The sequence below is a fragment of the Malania oleifera genome, chromosome 8 (genome assembly GCF_029873635.1).
Source record: "Malania oleifera isolate guangnan ecotype guangnan chromosome 8, ASM2987363v1, whole genome shotgun sequence".
NCBI classification, from domain to species: domain Eukaryota; kingdom Viridiplantae; phylum Streptophyta; class Magnoliopsida; order Santalales; family Ximeniaceae; genus Malania; species Malania oleifera.
The window spans coordinates 87,655,376-87,676,552 of record NC_080424.1 but is presented as its reverse complement, the minus strand read 5'-3'; the positions used below and the strand labels follow the sequence as shown (position 1 = coordinate 87,676,552).

The following is a 21,177-nucleotide window of genomic DNA, read 5'->3' as shown; positions in this document are numbered from 1 at the left end:
TTAGTGAGTAGTCTTTTAGTTTTAGGGGAATTTTATTTTATATATGTAATCTCTCAGAACTTGGAATGTAACCACGGTATTCTTCCGCCATAAGTGAGGGTAAGCAATAAAATAAGTAAATCGTTTTGCCTTTAAAAGATGATGAATCATATGAATAGTAAATTTCGAGGATGAAATTTTATAAGGAGGAGAGAATGTAGAGACCCGAATAATTATCGTAATTTAATAACAGAAAGAGGAGAGGAAGAAGAATTAAAGAAGGAATTAAACAGAGTCTCATCGACAAACGCAGGGGGATTCGTCAACGAGCACACATGAGGGGCTCGTTGACGAGGACATGTCTCATCGACAAGAAGATACCAAAAGGATATAAAGCAGTTCTGAATTTATTCGACGAGGAGTAAGCATTCGTCGATGAATTTCCTTCTTAACCTCGTTGACGAATGTCAGTGTATAAATAAGCCTAAACTTCATTTTTGGAAAAATTCACGCACAAATTCCTCTCTCTCTCTCTCTCTCTCTCTCTCTCTCTCTCTCTCCTATTCGACCTATACTCCTTCTCTCTAAGTTTTTGGGTCCGAGGCCACTACGACACTCCTAGGAAAGTTCTCTTCTAATCTACTGGAGTGGATCGTTAGTGGGGCTGGCTTGGATTTCATCCCAAGTTTAGGGTAAGGCTCTATATTCAATATTTGACTTTCCTGTAGTTATAGAAATTGTAGTAGTCAAGAAAACACTGAAATTTTGTTCTGAGAGATGTTGATTTTAGGGTATTGAATGGGGAACCCTGCAGGTGCAAGACTGGTTTATTATAAGGGCTTTTCAGTTGTCAGATAAGAGAGAAAACTAAAGCAGTTATTTTTCACGAAAAATTATAATTACTTACTAGAAAATTAATTTTCAGAAAGCATGTATTATATGAATGAGTATATTGGTAGAAAATGCATATTTGAGAAAATACTGCTGTTATACAGGAAATATGATTTTAGAATGGAAGTTATGATTTTATTCAGCATTGTATGACATGAATATTATTTTATTCATATGGTATTATGTTATTCAAGTTTATAGGAAAAGCATATTTTCAGCTATTTCAGTATAATACAATACATTATGTTCTCAGAATACATGATAAATAATACATTTATTCAAATCAGTATTTATGATATGTTCGGCGCAAGGCCGTGATTGATAGTCGGTGCAAGGCAGTGGATTATGTATGTTTTCGTCGCAAGGCCGTAATTACGAATGTTTCAGTGCAAGGCCGTAGATATGAATGTAAACGGCGCAAGGCCGCATTTATTTATGTTATTACAGAAATCATAACATGTTATCAATCTATTTACGTTAAATAGTATATTATCATGTATTATATGTTATCAAAACCCGAATGATAGTTCAGATCAATTACCGAAGCATGGTACCGTAGCTATATATGAAAGTTCAGTTCAGTTCAGTTCAGACTTGTGCTAACTGTTCCTGCTAGTAGAGGGGGTGGGAGATGGATAGTCAATGTGACTTTCAGTGTAGAGTTGTAGATGTCCACCTAACAATCTGGACCAGGATGTGGCAGACCCATCGTACTTACATATATTTTTGACTCGGTAGTGGTCGACCAACCATTGTCGGATCTCACCTTCAAGTTGCACAACCCGTCATAGGGGGTAATACATGACATTAGCTAGCTATTCATCTTAAGTAAATTTCAGAATTATTAGTTATATAAGAAGATTTATGAATTGTATGACTTAGTAGAATTATGAACTTATATGTTTATTGAACTATGTTATAAACAGTGTTTTTAAGTATGTGACATGTACTGTATATCTATTATAGCATTAAATATTCATATTGCCACACAGTTTTATTTAGTCTATTTCCCTTACTAAGAGGTGTCTCACCCCAACTTAAATCATTTCAGGGTACCCAGATAGACCGGCGGACCGAGGTCGCCGCTAAGGCAGTATTTATCACCCTGCTAGGAGGGTGAGTTTTGTACTAGGGTTAGTGGGTTTGATATCAAATCCTAGGTGTATCTTTTGATGTTTTTGGGGATCGTATTTGTGTATACATGTAGTATTATGGTGGATTGTAGATAACTCTGGTATTATGCACTTTATAGTTTGGAGAATGTAATTTTATTTTTACTACTGCTTAGGTTTTAGTTGTGTATGATGTGTATCCCTGCTGCCCACTGGTTCGGGTTGATATTATGGCTATTTAGTGGTATCACAATGTTTATGTAATTAATTATATAGCAGTTTGAGCAGGTTATTACATGTCTACTGTCAAATATTTATGCAAATGTTGTAATCAATGCATAAGAGTGTAAATAATATGATCTTTGTGTCAAAATAATGATTTCTATCACAATACACAAACAAAGATCCTTAGCACACTTTAAATATCTCAACAAATATTTTTCTCAAAGTATAAGCCTCAAGAGATATTCAGATTTTGTTTGTAAAAATGGTTTGATATTTGTGTTCAAAATATAATGCTAATCAAAAGATATTGCAACAAAGATCTTTAGAATATAAGCAAATATCTCTCCAAGAATTTTTTTCAAAATGAAACACACGAGATATTTGAAAATGATTTGAACATATTTTTAGCAACAAAAATCGAATAAGAACTCCTTAAGATATTAGAATAATAATGCAACACTCGGTAACTCAAATGAAGTTTTCTTAGGGAAGACTTATTGATAAAGTCTCCTAAGAAAAACTTAAGGTCTTACTCTCAAACAAAATTATCTCAATCAATTACAAATTGGAGAGAGCAAACCTTTAAGTAAGAACACTCAATTCACACTTACAAAGGGATTTTTGGCAATATGGCAAGGCAAGTATGAGTTTAGGATACTTGGAAGTGAGTATGAGAGATTTTGGATTTCAGAGAATTTTCACTAATCAAGTTTTCTAATCAGTGTCTAATCTTTTCAAATGAGGGGTTATATATAGACTACCCCATAATTATAACCGTTCAGGACACATAGGGTATTATTAGTATTATTTTAACCCAATTAACCCCGTTTAAAAAGTTTAATCGTGGTAAAAATAATTTGACAACCCGAGAGCACCGGTCGACCGGACTAGAAGTTCGGTTGACCCAGTGACGAAGTTTAGTCGACCGAGTAAAATATGAATTGAAAGTTTGGTTGACGAGGCTAGGGTTCTTAAAGGCGATTTTTCATTTCTATGCAGTTCAGTCGACCATGCGAATTTGAGCTAAGTGGTTCAATCAATCGGGTGTTTGGCCAAACCCACATAGGAACTCGGTTGACCAGGTGGTTGGCTTAGTCATTAGTTGCGGTCCACCGTATGGTCAAACGTTTGACCTAGAGAGAGTTCGATCGACTGGGTGATTTGAACTGGGTAGGGTTCGGTCAACCGTGCTATGGTCAAACTGTTGACCTGGTGACCGGTTCGGTCGACTGATAGATTTTTATTGTGAAGGTATGGTCGACCGAACATCCATTTTTAATGCATTTCAATTCTATTTCCTTATGTAATCATCCTAACCATATAAGCACATTATGTTTATGCATGCATGAGTGTCCTAGAGTCATTCTAGGTCTTTTTCATTTGAGCTTACCTATCATATCATGCATGTGATGCATTGAATTATTACAACCCAGATCCTATTTACTATTATAGACCTATATTAAATAATAAATTGAAATACAATACAAATAAAGTCTTCAGGGTCTTCTACCTCTTCTTCTTGTGTCATCATTTTGATTTGCTAATTTTATACCTGCACATATCCTCAGATAGTCGTCAAATACAACAAGTATTTGTCATTATAAAAATCGGGTGTGACCTAAAAGGTCAACAATGCTTTTATTTATGTATTTTTTTTTTTGCTAAGATTGATCTCAGCAAGCCTAAATTCTGAGCATATTCGTGACCTATGGACTCCAGGACCTAGGTCCAGTTGGGACCTGAATCAACTAATCCCTAGGTTTAAGCCCCTGGCCCAAGTTTGTTTAAAAGAAAAGAAATGGGCCCCGGTCCAAGTCATTTTAAAAGGTCAAAGCCCAAGTCTATTTTAAAAAATCCCTGCCCAAGTTAGTTTTTTTTTTTTAATAAAAAAAAGAGTCTTGACCCAAGTAAGTTTTAAAAAGCCCCAGCCCAAGTTAGATTTTTTTGTTTAAAGCCTCGACCCAAGTCAATTTAAAAAGCCCAACCCCAAGTCAGTTTTTTTTTTTTTTTTTTAAAAAAGAAGGCCCCAACCCAACTCATTTAAAAAGATCAAAGCCCAAGTCTGTTTTAAAATGCCCTAACCCAAGTCAGTTTTAAAAAACCCAAGCCCAAGTCAATTTTTAAAAAAAGCCCTGACTTAAGTTATTTAAAAAGCCAAATCCCAAGTTAGTTTTTAACCCCCCCCCCCCCCCACCTAGTCTAATTCATTTAAGAAGCCCAAGCACATGCCCAAAAAGTCACTAGTCAAGCCCCATGTGGGTCTGACCTGACTTAGGCCCAACGAGCCCAATTAGATTCAAGCCCAACCAACCAAGCAGCCAACCACTAGTCAAGCCCAAATGGCATTGACCTGACCAAACCCTAGTCAGCCCTAACTTAACCCTAGCTCAAATTAGACCCAACCCAAGTCAAGCCTAGGGCCCTGTTTGGTTCCTGAGAAAGGGCCCAAAAAATCTAGATGAACACAACAGACAACATATGTAATGACCTGCTATTTAACTTGGGATTTTTTATTTTTATTTTTTATACTATAACATTTATAATACTCTGATACCAAACTGGATTAAACCCAACCATCAAGCTAAGCAGCAAGAAGCGGAAATCAAATAAACATGTTCATATATAATTATATACAATACCAGAGTGCTAACAGGTTTCCCAAAAAATATATATATATATATATATATATATATATGACTGTTCCCTAAATATCCTCAACTGGTGAGGGCTATACAAAAATACTCCAAAAAAAAAAATATACTCACTCTCTACTGTCAGGGCAGTACTGTGGCCCCTCTATCTGCGAGTCTGGTCTGCTTGCCTACCTAGATCACCTGAAAAATGTTAAAGTAACGGGATGAACCAACGCTCAGTAAGATGAAATATGTTGTTGGTCGTGTGTGGCAAATGAGTTACAATACTATGAAAATTTGTTACTATATAATCATGTATTATTGAAACTATAAAATACAATACCAGTAATATAAATCTTCATCTTTTACCTATTGCTTAACATTTCTATACTTTAGGTTTCTACTCAAAATACTGCTAACATATATATATTTTCTAGTTTCTATAAACATGTATAAACATAATAATAATTGTAAACTTCTCTGTGGATAACTTTGTGTCATGATTTAACCCCTCATGACAAGGTTGTGCAACCCGTAGGCGGGATTTACCCTGACTGGCCAACCAGGAATAAATTACTATACTCCATAGTCTAATCAGCCCTCCTTTACCCATATCTGATGGGGAGCCTGTCCACTTGCGGGCTCTATGCAATCGACCTTTATACCACTTATTATCTAAATAGGTGGTTGCACTTTATAAACTGTATGTAGCTACGGTACCGTGCTCTGTAAATTGTATGGTGCAATAGGGTCTAATACTATATAATACATCTCTATATACAACTATCTATTTTACCATGATTCTGAAATAACTATATAAACCATGACGCTGTAGCAAACTGTATTTATATCAACTGTGTTTTTGTAATTAACTGTAAATCTGTATGTCATGGTACTATAAAACTGTATAATCATGGTATTTCTATAATTGTTGTCAAATATATTTACTGTCTGTATATTTCGTAAAATACATCTTTAAAAAATACTATAGAACATATTTCTGTACTATATCTGTATTCTCAAGCCACATAGTAATTCTAAAACATATTAATCATACTTGATAAGTTATATAAATCTTTATTGTGAATAATATTCTGGTAGAACATTTATAATTTTATAATGAAATCATACTCAAATAACCTAGCATAGCATATTTTCCTTTCCTGATTTCTGCTAAACCCTCATACTGTAACGGGTCCAACACCCGCAGGGTTCTCCACTCAACACCCTGAAAATCACATTTTCTAGAACAAAACATCAATATTTTTTAGTCTGCATCATTTCCTACAACTGTTAGAAGCCCAAAAACTGAATAAAAGACCTTACTATGGATTTGGGATGAATTCCAATTTCGTTTCACCAATGATCCATTTCGGCAGACTTGAAAAGAACTCCGCCAGAAACGTCATGGTGGCCTCAGATCGTCGATTCGGCGACTAATGGGGCCGAAATCGAAGAGAGAAGGGGGAAGGGCCGTAGGAGAGAGAGAGAGAGAGAGGAGAGGGTTTGCGGCTGAAATTTTGCGATTAAAATCAGTTTAGGGTTATTTATACTGCGGGATTCGTCGACAAGCCACGTCATCTCGTCGACGAGTCCTTAAAGAATTTCGTCGACGAACCTTACCCTTCGTTGATGAAATTTAGAGTAGCCCAAATTCTTCTCTCGGTATTTTCTTGTCGACGAGGTCTTGAAGAATCCTCGTCGACGAACCCCTGCATTCGTCAACAAGGCCTGAAAATTTTTTGAAATTATTTTTACCTCCAAAGTGTGATGTCATCGACGAATGCAGAGCGCTCGTCAATGAAGTCTACTGTCTCCTTCTATTCTTGTTTCCATTTTCCTCCCTCTTTATTACTAAAATACTATTATTCTTCAGGTCGTTACAACATAGCAAGAAATAAGCAACATAAAATTCACAAACACCTAATAAAAATAGGAGAATAACAAATAGAGAAAAGAAACTTATCTCTCAAATCTCATACCCCATCGTCCATCTTTCTCCTGGACTGAATCTACAAGAATGAAAAAGAAAAGAGGTAAGAACAAAGAGAATATAGAGAGAACTAAGAGAAGAGAATAAAGAGAACCAAAAGAATTGAGAGAAGAGAAGAAAGAGAACTAAGAGAAGATAAAAGAGAGAACTGAGAGAAATGAAAAGAGAGAATTAAGAGAAGAGAATAGAGAGAATTGTGAGAACTGAGAGAAAAGAAGAAAGAGAACTAAAAGAAGATAAGAGAGAGAACTAAGAGAAGATAAGAGAAAGAGCTGAGAGAGGAGAAGGGAGAGAACAAAGAGAACAGAGAGGATTTGAGAGAGAGGAAATGGAGAGAAGAGAGAGGGAAAAGAGAGAGAGAGAGAGAGAGAGAGAGAGAGAGAGTTCGCAGAAGCGGAGAGAGAAAGGGAATGGGAGAAATAGGAAGAAAAAGGGAAAAAATGGTTGTTATTCCTAGGGTTTAGTGGGACACGTGGCATAACCCTGGCAGAGTGTTTTTTAGGCAATGCGGAACAATCCTGCCCATTCGATCTGTGTTTTCTCTTGACAGCTGGATTAATACCACGTCAGCAATCTTGATCAAACTTCTAGAGCCAACCAGGGGGTTGACACGTGGTAGGTGAAGTCATGCTTATATCACCCTACTATTGTAAATTCGAAAAAAAAAAAAAACAAGCAGAGGCTGACATGTGGCATGTGACGTTGCCCTGAAACAGTAAATTAAAAAAAAATCAATTGAAGGCTGACATGTGGTAGGTGACATCATACTGATGTCATCCTGCTATAGTAAATTCAAAAAAAGGAGAAACAACCATAGACTGACACGTTGCAGGTGACGTCATGCTGATGTGTTTACAATTTAATCAAATGAAATTGTTAATAACTTGCATAATAAAATATTCTTATTCTCGCAAATGGAGAATATGTTGTGGAAGACACGATTTATCTCATGAGAATTGACATTGATGAGATTTTCAAACTTTGTAAATAGCAAAAGAGATGAATACTATGCGATTAATGTTGGTGGCAATGCGTTAAAGAGGTTAGGGAGGTTTAGGACAAGGAAGATGACAGAAGTGCAAAGGTCCTGTAAGAAGTCCATCCTTCATCTTGAAATATTTCTAGGGTGCTTCATAAGAAAACTCAACAAGGACAACTATGAAATTGTTGTCCACGTCATGGTTCAAAGAGGAGTAGTGTACAATTATCCAACCAAATTTACATACAAATGATTATTATCACAAAACTCATAAAAAACATAGCATATTTAGGCTAGCTAATATATTTGAGTACAAAAGAAGATATGATGATTAGATATTGGAAGCAAAGTTACAAAGTTTAGTTACTTAAGAAATAAGTTTTTGGTTGTAAATGTAAAATGTCCGCAAATGCGGCGAGAAAGTTAATGATATTAATTTTATTTTTTTAAAAATGTATATAATAAAGGTGAGAAATATGTATGAATAGTGATTTGAACAAATAAGCAGGCTGATGTTGGCAACTTGTATATAAAATATAAATAAATCATTAATATACTTTCCAAGATAACGATTTTGATGTTTGTTTGGATGAATTCGCATAGATATAGACTAACAAATCATTAGATTTAACACTTCGAATGGTCACTCAGCCAATGTGGGGCTCCGCCCGCAACGTCCGTCTCTGCTCTCTTGAAAATCTATTTCTCTGACTTTTGATTCTCGGAGACTTCTATGGACGCCGGCGGTGGCGCAGAGACATCGAAGATGAAGGTAATGGTGACCGGTGCATCTGGTTACTTAGGAGGAAGACTCTGCCGCCGCCTACTGAGCCAAGGCCACTCCGTTCGGGCCCTCGTCCGTCCGACCAGCGACCTTTCCTCCCTGCCTCCGGCCTCCGGGGACGGGTCTTTCGAGCTCGCCTTCGGAGACGTCACCGACTACCAGTCCCTCCTGGAGGCTTCCTCCGGTTGCGATGCCCTATTCCATGCCGCCGCGCTCGTCGAGCCCTGGCTTCCAGACCCTTCTAGGTTTTTCTCTGTAAGTCCCCCTTATAGCACCATCCCTCATCCTCTACCTCCAACTGAAGGCTTCATTTTCCCTTCAAAATTTGCCGCGATTCGAAATCGGTCCATGGTGTAACAAATCAAAAACAGTATGTTGTGTGTATTAGGTTAACGTAGGCGGCCTTGAGAATGTGCTGCGAGCTTTTGCAGACACCAAGACTGCACAGAGAATCATCTACACTTCGTCCTTCTTTGCTCTTGGACCCACCGATGGATACGTCGCGGATGAGAGTCAAGTAAATAAACCAATTTCAATTTTATTTCGTATCGATTGACTCCGCGTGATTTCGTTATTTTTTAAAATTAAATGGTTCTTTGTTCTGTTCTTGAACTGTTGGGGCAGATTCATCACGAGAAGTTTTTCTGCACAGAGTACGAGAGATCGAAGGCAGCTGCCGATAAGATTGCACTACGAGCTGCATCAGAGGGAGTTCCTATTGTGGCAGTGTATCCCGGTGTTATTTACGGTCCTGGCAAGGTAACAGCCGGCAATGTCGTTGCTCAAATGGTAAGATTGTTTTTGCCTCATTGAATATTGCAGACAAGCAGATTAGCACTACGTGAAATGATCAGAGTATATCATTGAGAGATGAATAGGATGAGATTGAGGAAAATAATCGAGAAATCAGAATTATATGACAAAAATGTAAAATTATAAAGACCACTTCCATTCTTTCATTCCTAAGTGGAAGGTGCAGGATTCATGCCAAAAGTTTCTATTGTGAAATCATGCTTTAGGGCACACACACACACACACACACAAGCAGATTAGCACTACGTGAAATGATCAGAGTATATCATTGAGAGATGAACAGGACGAGATTGAGGAAAATAATCGAGAAATCAGAATTATATGACAAAAATGTAAAATTCACTTCCATTCTTTCATTCCTAAGTGGAAGGTGCAGGATTCATGCCAAAAGTTTCTATTGTGAAATCATGCTTTAGGGCTATGTGCACACACACACACAATAAGTACGGAAAATAGAGAAATTCAAAAGAGATAAGAACAACGAATTTACGCGATTCAGCAATATGTCTACGTCCACGAAACCCCTGTGCAATTTTCATTGTCATCAAACGAAAACTGTCTTAGACTTTCATCCCTCAATTACAATATGTATATATAGCCTAATATGAAAATTCCAAAATACTCTTATACAATAATACAATTATATTGCGCCTTAACTCGAACATATTATACTATATATTTTTTTTTTTGGGGGCAGGTGGGGGGGATGAACCCTCATCGCACCCCTCATTGGGCTTGGTTTAAGTAGATAGGGAGATTTTGCGCAGGGTGGGACCCTAAACCCTCCCATTTATAATAGACTTCAAGTGGATAAGCCCCTTTGAATATGAGTCATAATTCAACAATCTTCACAACGTTAATTCACTCCCGTGGAACTTTCAAACCTAGACCTCCACCTGAAGTTGTACATTATTGATTTAACAACTAACAATATGGAGTAAGTTCAAACATTGTAAGAACTTCTCCTCAGTAACAACTTTTGTCAACATGTCAACTACATTTTCTTGTGTAGCCACTTTAATTAACTAAATCTCATTAGTATCAATTAACTCTCGTATCTTCTAATATTTGACTGCAATGTGTTTTATTTTTGCATAATTGACTTTTTTCATTGCTAAGTAAATAGTAGTCTGACTATCACAACGCAAATGAATAGTTTGCTGCTCTATGCCCAATTTAGTTACCAATCCGTTCAACCACATAGCCTTCTTTGCAGCTTCTGTCATTGTCATATATTCTGCCTCAGTGATAGATATTGCAACAATTGATTATAACATGGATTTTCAAAAAAATAGGCCCCCCTGCTATAGTGAATACATAATCTGTGGTGGACCTCTTGTTATCCAAAATTTCTATATAATCTGCATCAATGAATCTTTGTACAAAAACTGAATATTATCTTGTACTAAACTCAATGCCAAAATCTGCAATGCCTTTCAAGTACCTAAGTACCCACTTCAAAGCACTGCAACATTCCTTGCTTGGATTTTTTCATAAATTTGCTCACCATAATAATTGCATATGCAAGATTTGGACATTGCATTGACATATGGTACCTGTGACATCTCTTTCCCATCTTCTAATTGTGGACATTGTGTTGAAGGTAGCTTGAAATGATTTCTCAATAGAGTAAACATGGGCTTAACATTGCTTATGCTAAATCCCTCCAACACCTTCTTCATATAAGCCTTTTGAGAGACCCAAAGGTTCCAACCTTTCCCGTCTCTCTGTATTTCTATCCCAAGAATCTTTTTTTGCAACACCAAAATATTTCATCTTAAATTTCTTAAGAAGGATTTTAAATCATGGACATCACTGATATTTTTTTACGACAATCAACATATCATCAACATATAATAATAGAAAAGATAAATGAACCATCTTATAGTCTTCTAAAGTAAGCATCACAATCATACTATCATACCCACAAACGGGTATATCCAATAATCATCATGTATGAATCAAAGCGCTTGTACCACTGTCTTGGCGATTGCTTCAAGCTATACAATGATTTCCTCAATTAGCAAATAAGATTCTCCTTCCCAAGTTTTGTGAAACCTTTTGACTGCACCACATAAATTTGCTTTTCTAAGTCATCTTGAAGAAATGTTGTTTTAACATTCAACTGCTCTAATTTCAAATCAAACTGAGCTACCATGGTCAATAAAACCCGAATGAAAGGTAATCGTAGAAAATACCCGATCATAGTTTATCTCTTCCCTTTGAGAGTACCCTTTTGTCACTAGTCTAGCCTTGAATCATTTACCTCTCTTTTTGAAGTATCAACTTTCTTCTTGAACACCCATTTGCATCCCCCCTGCTTTCTTTCCCATAGGAAGTTCCATCAACTCCCACGTCTGATTTTTATGTGAAGACTCTACCTCTTCCATTATAACTTTCATCCACTTATTTTTCTCACTTATTTTTCTCTAGGCCAAAAATTGTATTCTAGGAAGAATATGTATCTCCATTACCATGATTACAAATTAAAGCAAAGGAGACCATATCCTCAAAATCATCTCTTTAGTGTATGGGTAATGCGTCTAGTTTGGATCAACTGTATGCTAGACAACAAAAGATCCTCAATGTAGAGTAGTTAACCTCTTAACTTGCCCAAACTTTTTCAGCCACTTTACTATCCAATTTTGCAGAAGGTGACCTATTAATAATATAACAAGCTGTATTGACTGCATCTATGCATAAATTCTTGGGAAATTTTACATGTTGTCTCATACTCCTAACTTTCTCAAGTAGGATGTTGTTCATCCTTTTAGCCACCCCATTCTACTTTGGAGTCTAATGAATTGTAAAATGTCTGACAATTCCATTAGACCTACAGAAGGTCATAAACTCATCAAACTAGTATTCCAACACATTATTTTGACTTGAGACACTTCACTGACTTTTTCGTTTGTTTCTAAACCTCTGCTTTTCACTACTTGAATTTGTAGAATACCTTGAACTTTTCCTTCATGAAATAAACCCAAAGCTTCCAAGAGTAATCATCAAGGAAACTAACAAAATACTGAGCTCCATTCCTAACTGGAACCTTTGCAAGTCCCCAAACATCACTATGAACATAATTCAGAATGTCTCTGCTCTTCTAGGAAGACAATTTGAATTTCACTTTGCACTGCTCATACAAAATACAGTACCTCCAAAACAATTCTACACTTTTTTAACCCTTTCAAGAATTTTTTCTTATGGAGTTTCATCATGCATTGCTCACTCATATGTCCCAGGCGCATATGTTAGAGTTTAGTGTCAACTCTGTCAATATCTAATGAAACTGCTGCACTACCTATAATTGTACTGCCTATTAGCCGATACAAATTATTATTAATTCGTTTATCCTTCATAACAACCATAGAACCCTTGCCACCTTTAGGATTCCACTTTCGGAAATTACTGAAAGCACATGCAAAGTTTTTACTAAGTAATCTAGAGAAAGCGGGTTCTTCTTTAATTCTAGAACATGTCTAACATTTTGTAATGTTCTAACATTGTCATCAAACATTCTTATTTCCACAATACCAACGCCTATTCACATTCCTTGTAATTATCAAACTTCTCTCAATATGGACAATAATGAAAGGAGCAACTAGAGTCCATAGTCCATATCCTGAAAATAATTGTAACCTGAAGCAACCAACAAGAGCTTTTCATCATCTGAACTATTTACCTCCACACTTGTAGAGCTTTTAGGTCGGTTTTTCTTGTCCTCTTTCTTCCAAAAAGGACAATCCCACTTATAATGCCCATTTTTTTTGCATTTGAAGCACTCAACATTCTTGGCCTTTGATCTAGACTTTGATCTGCCCCTCTGCTTTATGTCTCCTTAGACCTCTCTCTCCTATGATCGGCCTTGACAACCAAGTCCTCTGGTTCATAGTCCTCTTTGTTAGGTCTTCTTCTAGCTTGCTTTAACCTAATGTTTTAAAAGGTGAAGGCATAAGGCAAGGTGTTTTACCCTCCGCGAGGCGGGGCGTAAGCCTCAAGGCGTTAAGGTGTAAACATGGTCTTAAATTTCCATGAAATTGTCGAAAGTTCTAAAAAAATTTGCGGTTTCCGTCACCCTCGAAATCAAAATGGCAATCAATTTCCGTCTTGCATGATTTCCATTGAAATCTCAACGAATCATCCGAAATTTATCGAAATCTCGATATTTTAACGAAACTGTCAAAATTTTAAATATACAATGAAATTTGCTCATAATTCAAATGAAAAATTTAGGAGTGAGTGAAATTTCTCTTTTAATTTATTTTATTTAGTTTTATCAAAACGAAAGATTATTACAAGTGCTTTTGAAATTATATGAAAAAATAAACTGACAACAGCATTTTATTTAACCATTCATGTTTAAATTATCATTATTTGTACAATAAACAATATTTAAATGATTTATGAATTGCATTTGTTTTAACTAAATATGTTTAATGTATATTATTTTACAAATATGTTTGTAACACATACTATATTACAACTTTTCACCTCATACACAACATAGATGTATTTAACTTGCAATATATTAGTCCTAAAACTTACATTATTATGTCTATTAACCATTTCTAAAATTTCACAAAGAATTCCATGCTTTACTACTAATTTCTGTTATTTTTTCAAATCGAAATCGAAATTGACCTCAAAATCGAAATTTCCATCGAAATTTCCGTACTTTTGGACCTTTGAAATTTGTGTCGAAATCGAAATTTAAGACCTTGGGTGTAAGCATTTTGGGACTGTATTTTTTTAAATAATTAATAAACAAAATAAATTTATATATAGTATAAAAATGAGAATTTTTTTTGAATAATGGAGAAAAAAATAAAAACATAATTATTAAGTATCATATAGGTCAATTTTAGCTAACAAACTCCAACAATGCATGTTAAAAAAATAAACATGAACCATAACTATACAAAAAGAAAAGAGAAAACCAAATTAAAGCATCACAATGTTTCATCATCCAAGATTCTAAGAATCTAAAACTAAATAAACGAAGTTCAAAGGGAACTATCAAGGTCTTCATCAAAGTCCTCGTCTTCATCAAACTCATCTATAGTAGGAGTTCTTCCCTTATAAATTCCCCCTCTCCCATTTCAACATCATTGTCTTCCTCAATTGTGAGCAATGTTGGCCTCTTGCCTTTTTCTTGAGTGCCTAGATATTCAATAAAGCTATAGGTTAGGAGTTAGGAGAAATGGAGAATTATACATTAGTAGATTCAAAAATGACTATTGATATGTACATACTCAAGTTCTCACAATAATCATTAATCTTCCTTTTACCAGGAATTATAGAATGTAAGCTACCCGAAGCTTGTGTTGCTTGAGCTTTATCTCCTTCAAAACCTACCACGGGCAAAGCTCTAATAGCATCAACTTCGAAGAGATTTTCATCATCAAACCAAGAAGTATCTTTTGGGAGGACAGGTTCTTCCTTCTCGGTGATCCAATCATCATCCGAAGCTACTTCCTCCACCAATATTGGATCATAATTTTGTCTTCTTCTTAGTGCTCTCTCCCTCAGTTTGGTGTTATACTTCACATAAACTAGAGCATTCAATCTCTTGTGCTCTAATCTATTCCCTTTTTTTTTTTTTTTGTATGTATCTATGATTGAGTTTAAGCCATTTAAATTTTTAGATATTAGAAGATATTTTAGTATTTGAGTGAAATGATAATAACGTGGCATTTGTAAGAACTAAGAACTTGGTCAAATGTGCTCCAATTCCTCTCACACCCACTAGCACTGCGTGTCAGGCTAAGAGCACGAATAGCAAACTTCGTCAATCTTGGGGCTTTTATCCCAAAACGCTTTCACCAATCAGCTACAAAAGAAAAAGCACATATCTAAGTTTTAAGTTATAAGAAGAAACAAGGATAGAATACTACTAATTAACTAATTTTTATTGAAGTATTATTTTTAATTGGGCTTCTCAACATTCTAGAGTCAATAGGCACTCGAGTCCCAAATTCCCCTTGTGCATTATCAAACAAATCCAATTAGATGTCTGCAGCTAGCCTCTCCTCGTATCTCAACATTCTATCCATGCATTCAAATAATCCTTTCTTCACTTATTTACAATCAGAGAAATTCTCCTGATAACACAATTGGGGATATAGTAATATCCCATAGCATATAAGGGGTGATGAAGTTGTGGAGTCCATCTATCATCTATTTTTCACCAACTGGGTTCATACTTATTGGCATTTCTAGAAAAATTCGTAGCAATTTTTTCCTTCGTCGAGTCCATTAACTTATAGATAAACCCCATGGCTAGTCTTTCCTAAGAATCTTCCCTTAGAACACACACAAAAGGGACAACACTCTTGATAACATAAGCCACGCGAGGCCAAAAATGTTGGTCAAATAAAACAATTAAGCAAGTCCTTATACCTTCATGCATTTTTGCATATGTAGAAGTGCACCACATCTCCGAAGAGAACATAGATTGAAGGCCTTGCTTTTGTTTGTAAATGCTTTGAATTGTCAAAAATGCAATAGCAAAGCGCGTCATTGCAGGGGGGATGAATTCTTTGTTGTTGGTGAAATGCTTCCTCATCATTGCAAGTACATAGGAATGATTATAAATATTTTTCACAGCTTGTTAGCCTTTAGGATTGTGGTTGCATCGATCTTCAATTTTGCAATATCCTCCAACATGAGGTCCAAATAATGTGCAACGCATGGAGTCCAATACAACTTCTTCCTCTGTTCTATAAGCTTCTTTCCACCATTTATCATGTTCTTCGTATTATTCGTGATCACCTGCACAACATTCTCCTTACCGACTTCCTCAACGACATCATCCATATACTTAAACATCAAATCACCATTGTTTATAGAATTAGAAGCATCAATGGATTTTAAAAACCATGTACCAGCATGAATATTCACAAGGAAATTAATCAAGACCCTTGAACGCCCATTAGTTTATCCATCAATCATGATAGAACATCCATATTCCTTCCAAGCTTTTTTGTGCTCTTTCAACATGTCATCAATGTCTTTCACTTCATCTTTAAGGATCCATGTCCTCATCTCTTGCATATATGGAGGCTTGAAACTTGGCCCGTAATTAGCAATATCATCCACGATAACACGCCAATATACGTCATCCATCAAACTAAATGGTAGAACATTGTTGAACACAAAACGGCCAATTTCCCTACGCACTTCATTTCTCTCTTCTTTCTTCCATTTTGACCTTAGAGTGGCTTGTTTGGTCAGTGAAGATGCGAACTTATCCATTGGACTTCTAGCCCTAGGATTAAGGCCACTCCCACTATTCTGTTGCTCAAGACCTCCAACTGATGGAGAAGTAGCACTAAGTGCCTCCTCTTGGATCCATCCCAACCTCTTCAAGAAGAGCATTTCTTTTACGCTTCTCTTCTTGGAATTTTTCAAGAGTGATCTTGCACTCATCTCTCACGTTTTGAGGAGCTTTTGGGCAAGGTTTCATTCCCTTCCTTGTATCAGCCAAATGATGTTTAAATCTTTATTTGCTCACTTAAACAAATGATGTTTAAATCTTGTCACAATCCCACTGCAAGTTTGATCCCAAAATTTGCATCTAAAATATTTTTTCACATTTACTTTTTTTTTTTACGTATTTCCAAACAAAATCTTTTTTTATGCCCCTTTGATTCACATTCAAACATGATTTTGTTTATTGAACAAGAACAATCAGCAGCTGCAGCAGCAGGAAATTAAAACTGAAAATTGAAAAATGAAAAGTGAAAACAAATCAAAAGCAATTGTAGCTCACCTCTTAGAGACACTAGCAGAGAGTCTCATGAGAGTCTACGACGAACAGCATGGGGGAGAGAGAGAGAGAGAGAGAGAGAGAGATGAAAATTTGGAGGAGTCTTCGAAGATAGGCGCAAGCTTGGAAAGAGATGAGAGGTCCAAAGGGATCATCAGAGAGAGACGAGACGTAAGAAGGGGTCGTTGGAGACAGATGCGAGCTTGGAAGAAAGAAGACCGTCGTCGAGAGAAGCTCAAGGAGTCGTTGAAGACAGATGCAAGCTTGGAAGAAAGAAGACCGTCGTCGAGAGAGGGGAGGTTTTGATGCTCGTCAAAGCCCTAACAATTATTTTTATTTGGTTATTTTTTAAAATATTTTAAATATCAGTTTGCTCCCAAAAGGCGTACGCTTCCCATCTGAGGTGTAAAAAGCGCGCCTTTTGTCCTAAAGCGTATGCATTCTCCCTTGAGGCGTACACATTTTAGGAATTACGCCTTTAAGTTATGCCTTCGAGCGTTTTATGCTCAAAACACATCACGAGGTGCACCTTACGAACGCCTTTTAAAACACTGTTTCAACCTGAGAACCCCAGAAAGCTTTTCATAACTTAGAGTGGATTTTTCGTAGAGTAGCGTTGTAACCAAGTCTTCAAATAAAGAAGAGATGATAACAACATTAGCTTTTTATCTTTATCTTCAATCTTCACATCCACTTTGAGCAAATAGCTAAGAACTTGATTGAATTGATTCATATGTTTACTCAAATCCTCACCCTCGGGCATACAAAGAAACAACAATGATTTCTTCAAGAGCAATTTGTTAGTTTTGCCCTTTGACATATACATGCTCTCCATTTTTGTTCTTAAAGCTCTAACAACTTTCTCCTCCATCACATCAAATACGATAGAATCTGCCAAAAAGATTAGATAATACTAGAGGGGATATGATTTAGTTCCATCCAATCATCTTCATACATCTTCTCCAGTTTTTCTCTTGTCTGAAACTTGTAAACCTTCTGTTGAACTAATAGACCTGTTACCTGCATTTGCCATAGACTGAAGTTTTCTTTACCATCAAACTTTTTGAATATGGTCTTCACTCCACTTATCCTTGCAATGATCCAAATGAAAACCCTAGAAAACTTAGCATGAACCTAATGCTCTAATACCAATTGTTGTAAAATCACGTTCTAAGGTTGTACAGACACACACATACAACAAATATGAAAAAATAGAGAAAATTAAAATGAGAAGAAGAAGAATGAATTTACATGGTTCAATAATGTGCCTACGTTCACAAAGCCCCTATGTGATTTCTACTAGTACTAAACAAAAACTGCCTTGAAGTTTCAATCCTCAACTACAATATGTATATATACTCTCATATGAAAACACCAAAATACCCTCATATTATAATACAATTACGTTGCACTTTATCTTAAACGTACTGTATCATACCGCCTAGAGTCCCCATTGCACCCCCTGCTAGATTTGGTTTAAATAGATAGGGAGGTTTCACGCATGGATGGCTCAAGGGCTTTGCCATTTGTAATAGACTTAAAGTGAATAACCCCCTCTAAATATGAATCATAACTCAACAGTTTCCACAAAAGAATAAATTAAAAGATAGAATTTAGGGGGCAGCTATAATTTTTTGTTTTTTCTTTTGAACTAGTTGTGGGCACACACTAGCTCTATAAATCGAGGGAATTTATGGAGATTAAGGAACATTAGTTTACTATTTTATTCATTATTGAACTTTTGTTTTAATTTTAAACTTGTGGAAGAAATGGGGTTTTGAAGAGAATGAGGGGAAAAATGTAGGTTGAAAAGTGCCTCCTATTCCCTTAATTAATAATATACCTATAGATAAGAAAGGGAAGCCTAAAAGAAATGTCTCAATGCCCCCCTATTCCCTTGATTAATAATATGGCTACAGATAAGAAAGGGAAGCCCAAAAGAAATGTCTCCTTACCCTATTTTTGGTATGTAAGAATGGAATAGAAAGGAATGGAGTTGTTCTTTATATTTTTGCATGTTCATCATATAATTCTTCATTCCATTCAGGCCCCAACTAATTCTACTCCAGTGTACCAAACAGGTCATTAGTGTTATATATATATATAAAGGGTTTCATAAAGGGAGCAACCCCACCCCCTTTAGACTGCCTAAGGCAAAAAATTTAACGAATGTCATGCTCTCTCTGTGCAGCATCTGTACTTCCTGATAGCTTCAAAGAGTATAAATGCTTCACTTTTCTTTTCTACTTTTTGTATGCCTTAAGGTTGATTTGCTTTGGATCTCCAATGCAGCGGGAATTGACATTTTCATGCATGTTTGAAATTGTTTTTTTTGACTCACAAAGTTTAAGTTTGGTTCCGTATCTATATGCATTAACCAAATTGTGCACTTACAATTGGAACATCTTATTCCAATTCCACTGCTCAAATTTCATGTGACTGAATGCGGACTTGGTGCCTTGGTCGTTTCCTTTGAGATTTTTGAATTTGTGTGGTTCCTTTCAGTTTGTCTGTCCAAGTTTGGATCTGGAACTCTCTATATTTGGAAATGCAGAACCATTCAAGGGTGCCTTGTGTAACCATGTTTATCTCTTTCTAAAACCTGTCTCAAAACTTATTCACTGGGATAATTTGATACAACTTGGGGAATCTCTCGTGCAGTGGTTATTACTTTTGAAAAATTAACTTGAATATTTTCTTGTGTTTAAACTTCAGTAAAATTATGTACCTAGCTCGATGGGAATGCTTACTGGATTATGTTATGTCATTTGGAAAGCATTATATTAACCCACAGATGCAAATACTTAGCTTATAACTAAATGGAAAATTTTCCCTGCCCTGCCAGTTGATTGAACGCTTTAATGGTCGCCTTCCTGGTTATGTTGGGAGTGGGAATGATAAATTTTCTTTTAGCCATGTTGATGATGTAGTAGAGGGGCACTTGGCAGCATTGAACAAAGGTCAACCAGGTGAAAGATATCTACTTACAGGAGAAAATGCATCATTTAAGCAGGTTTTTGACATAGCTGCTATCATCACTGAAACAAAGAGGCCTTGGTTTTGCATCCCCCTGTGGATGGTTGAGGTTTATGGCTGGATATCACTGCTCATCTCTCGGATTACTGGAAAGCTTCCTTTGATCAGCCCCCCGGTATGGTATATGGTTCCCACAATTCAATTCTCGTCTTTAGTCAAGATCTTTGGTGCCACAATCATTTCTTTGACTTAATATTGAACCATCACAAAACAAGTGCTGGAATTCATTATTATGCAACTCAAAATAGCTTAAAGAATTAAGGTTTCTGTTCTTATTTGGTTTATGATGGTAATAGTTATAAATGCATGTAGTTTGGCAGGATCATTAATCTTTGATTCTTTTCTGTTTATTCCCGAATGAGTTCTGATATCAAGTGTTCTTCACATTGCTTCTCACGAGCAGACTGTGAATGTTCTACGACACCAGTGGGCCTACACATGCGAGAAGGCTAAATTAGAGCTGGGTTACAACCCTAGAAACTTGAACGAAGGTCTAGCTGAGGTACTCCCATGGTTGAAGAGCATGTGTTTGATAAAATATTGACAAGCTTTCTTCATGTATTTACCTCAAACTACAACTGTGCCTTGAAATTCTGGCTTCTGTAATGAACCTGAAGATAATGACACATGTATGAGGATGTTACCTAATACAGAAATCCATTTACCTCTATGAACTCAGATTCAATTCAACCAAATTTCTGATAATATTTTGGTACAAATTCTTACTGCTGTCATTGTTTTGCTTTTGTCTTCCCTCCCCACTTTTCCTTTTCCTAGGGTGAAAATTGCTAGAAGCTGCTGATGTCAAGATTTTTATCAATTCAGTAGACACAGGGCGACTCACCATTAATTTTCAGTCAATAATTTTCAATGCATTCATCATAACTCTTAACGACATCGACATGCTTGAAAAATCAACTCTTCCCAGGATTCATGGTTGGGTCATTCATATGAATGGTTCTAT

At 36.2% G+C, this 21,177-nt stretch overlaps 1 protein-coding gene across 1 annotated transcript; it reads left to right on the top strand.

The window, feature by feature from the left end:
• The first annotated feature begins 8,268 nt into the window (after positions 1-8,268).
• LOC131161713 (uncharacterized) lies at positions 8,269-20,883 on the top strand. Its single transcript, XM_058117672.1, has 5 exons — positions 8,269-8,851; positions 8,985-9,113; positions 9,221-9,385; positions 20,023-20,328; positions 20,617-20,883. The coding sequence occupies exons 1-5, from the start codon at positions 8,546-8,548 to the stop codon at positions 20,755-20,757; spliced, it is 1,047 nt and encodes a 348-aa protein (XP_057973655.1). The 5' UTR covers positions 8,269-8,545; the 3' UTR covers positions 20,758-20,883.
• The last annotated feature ends 294 nt before the right edge of the window (positions 20,884-21,177 follow it).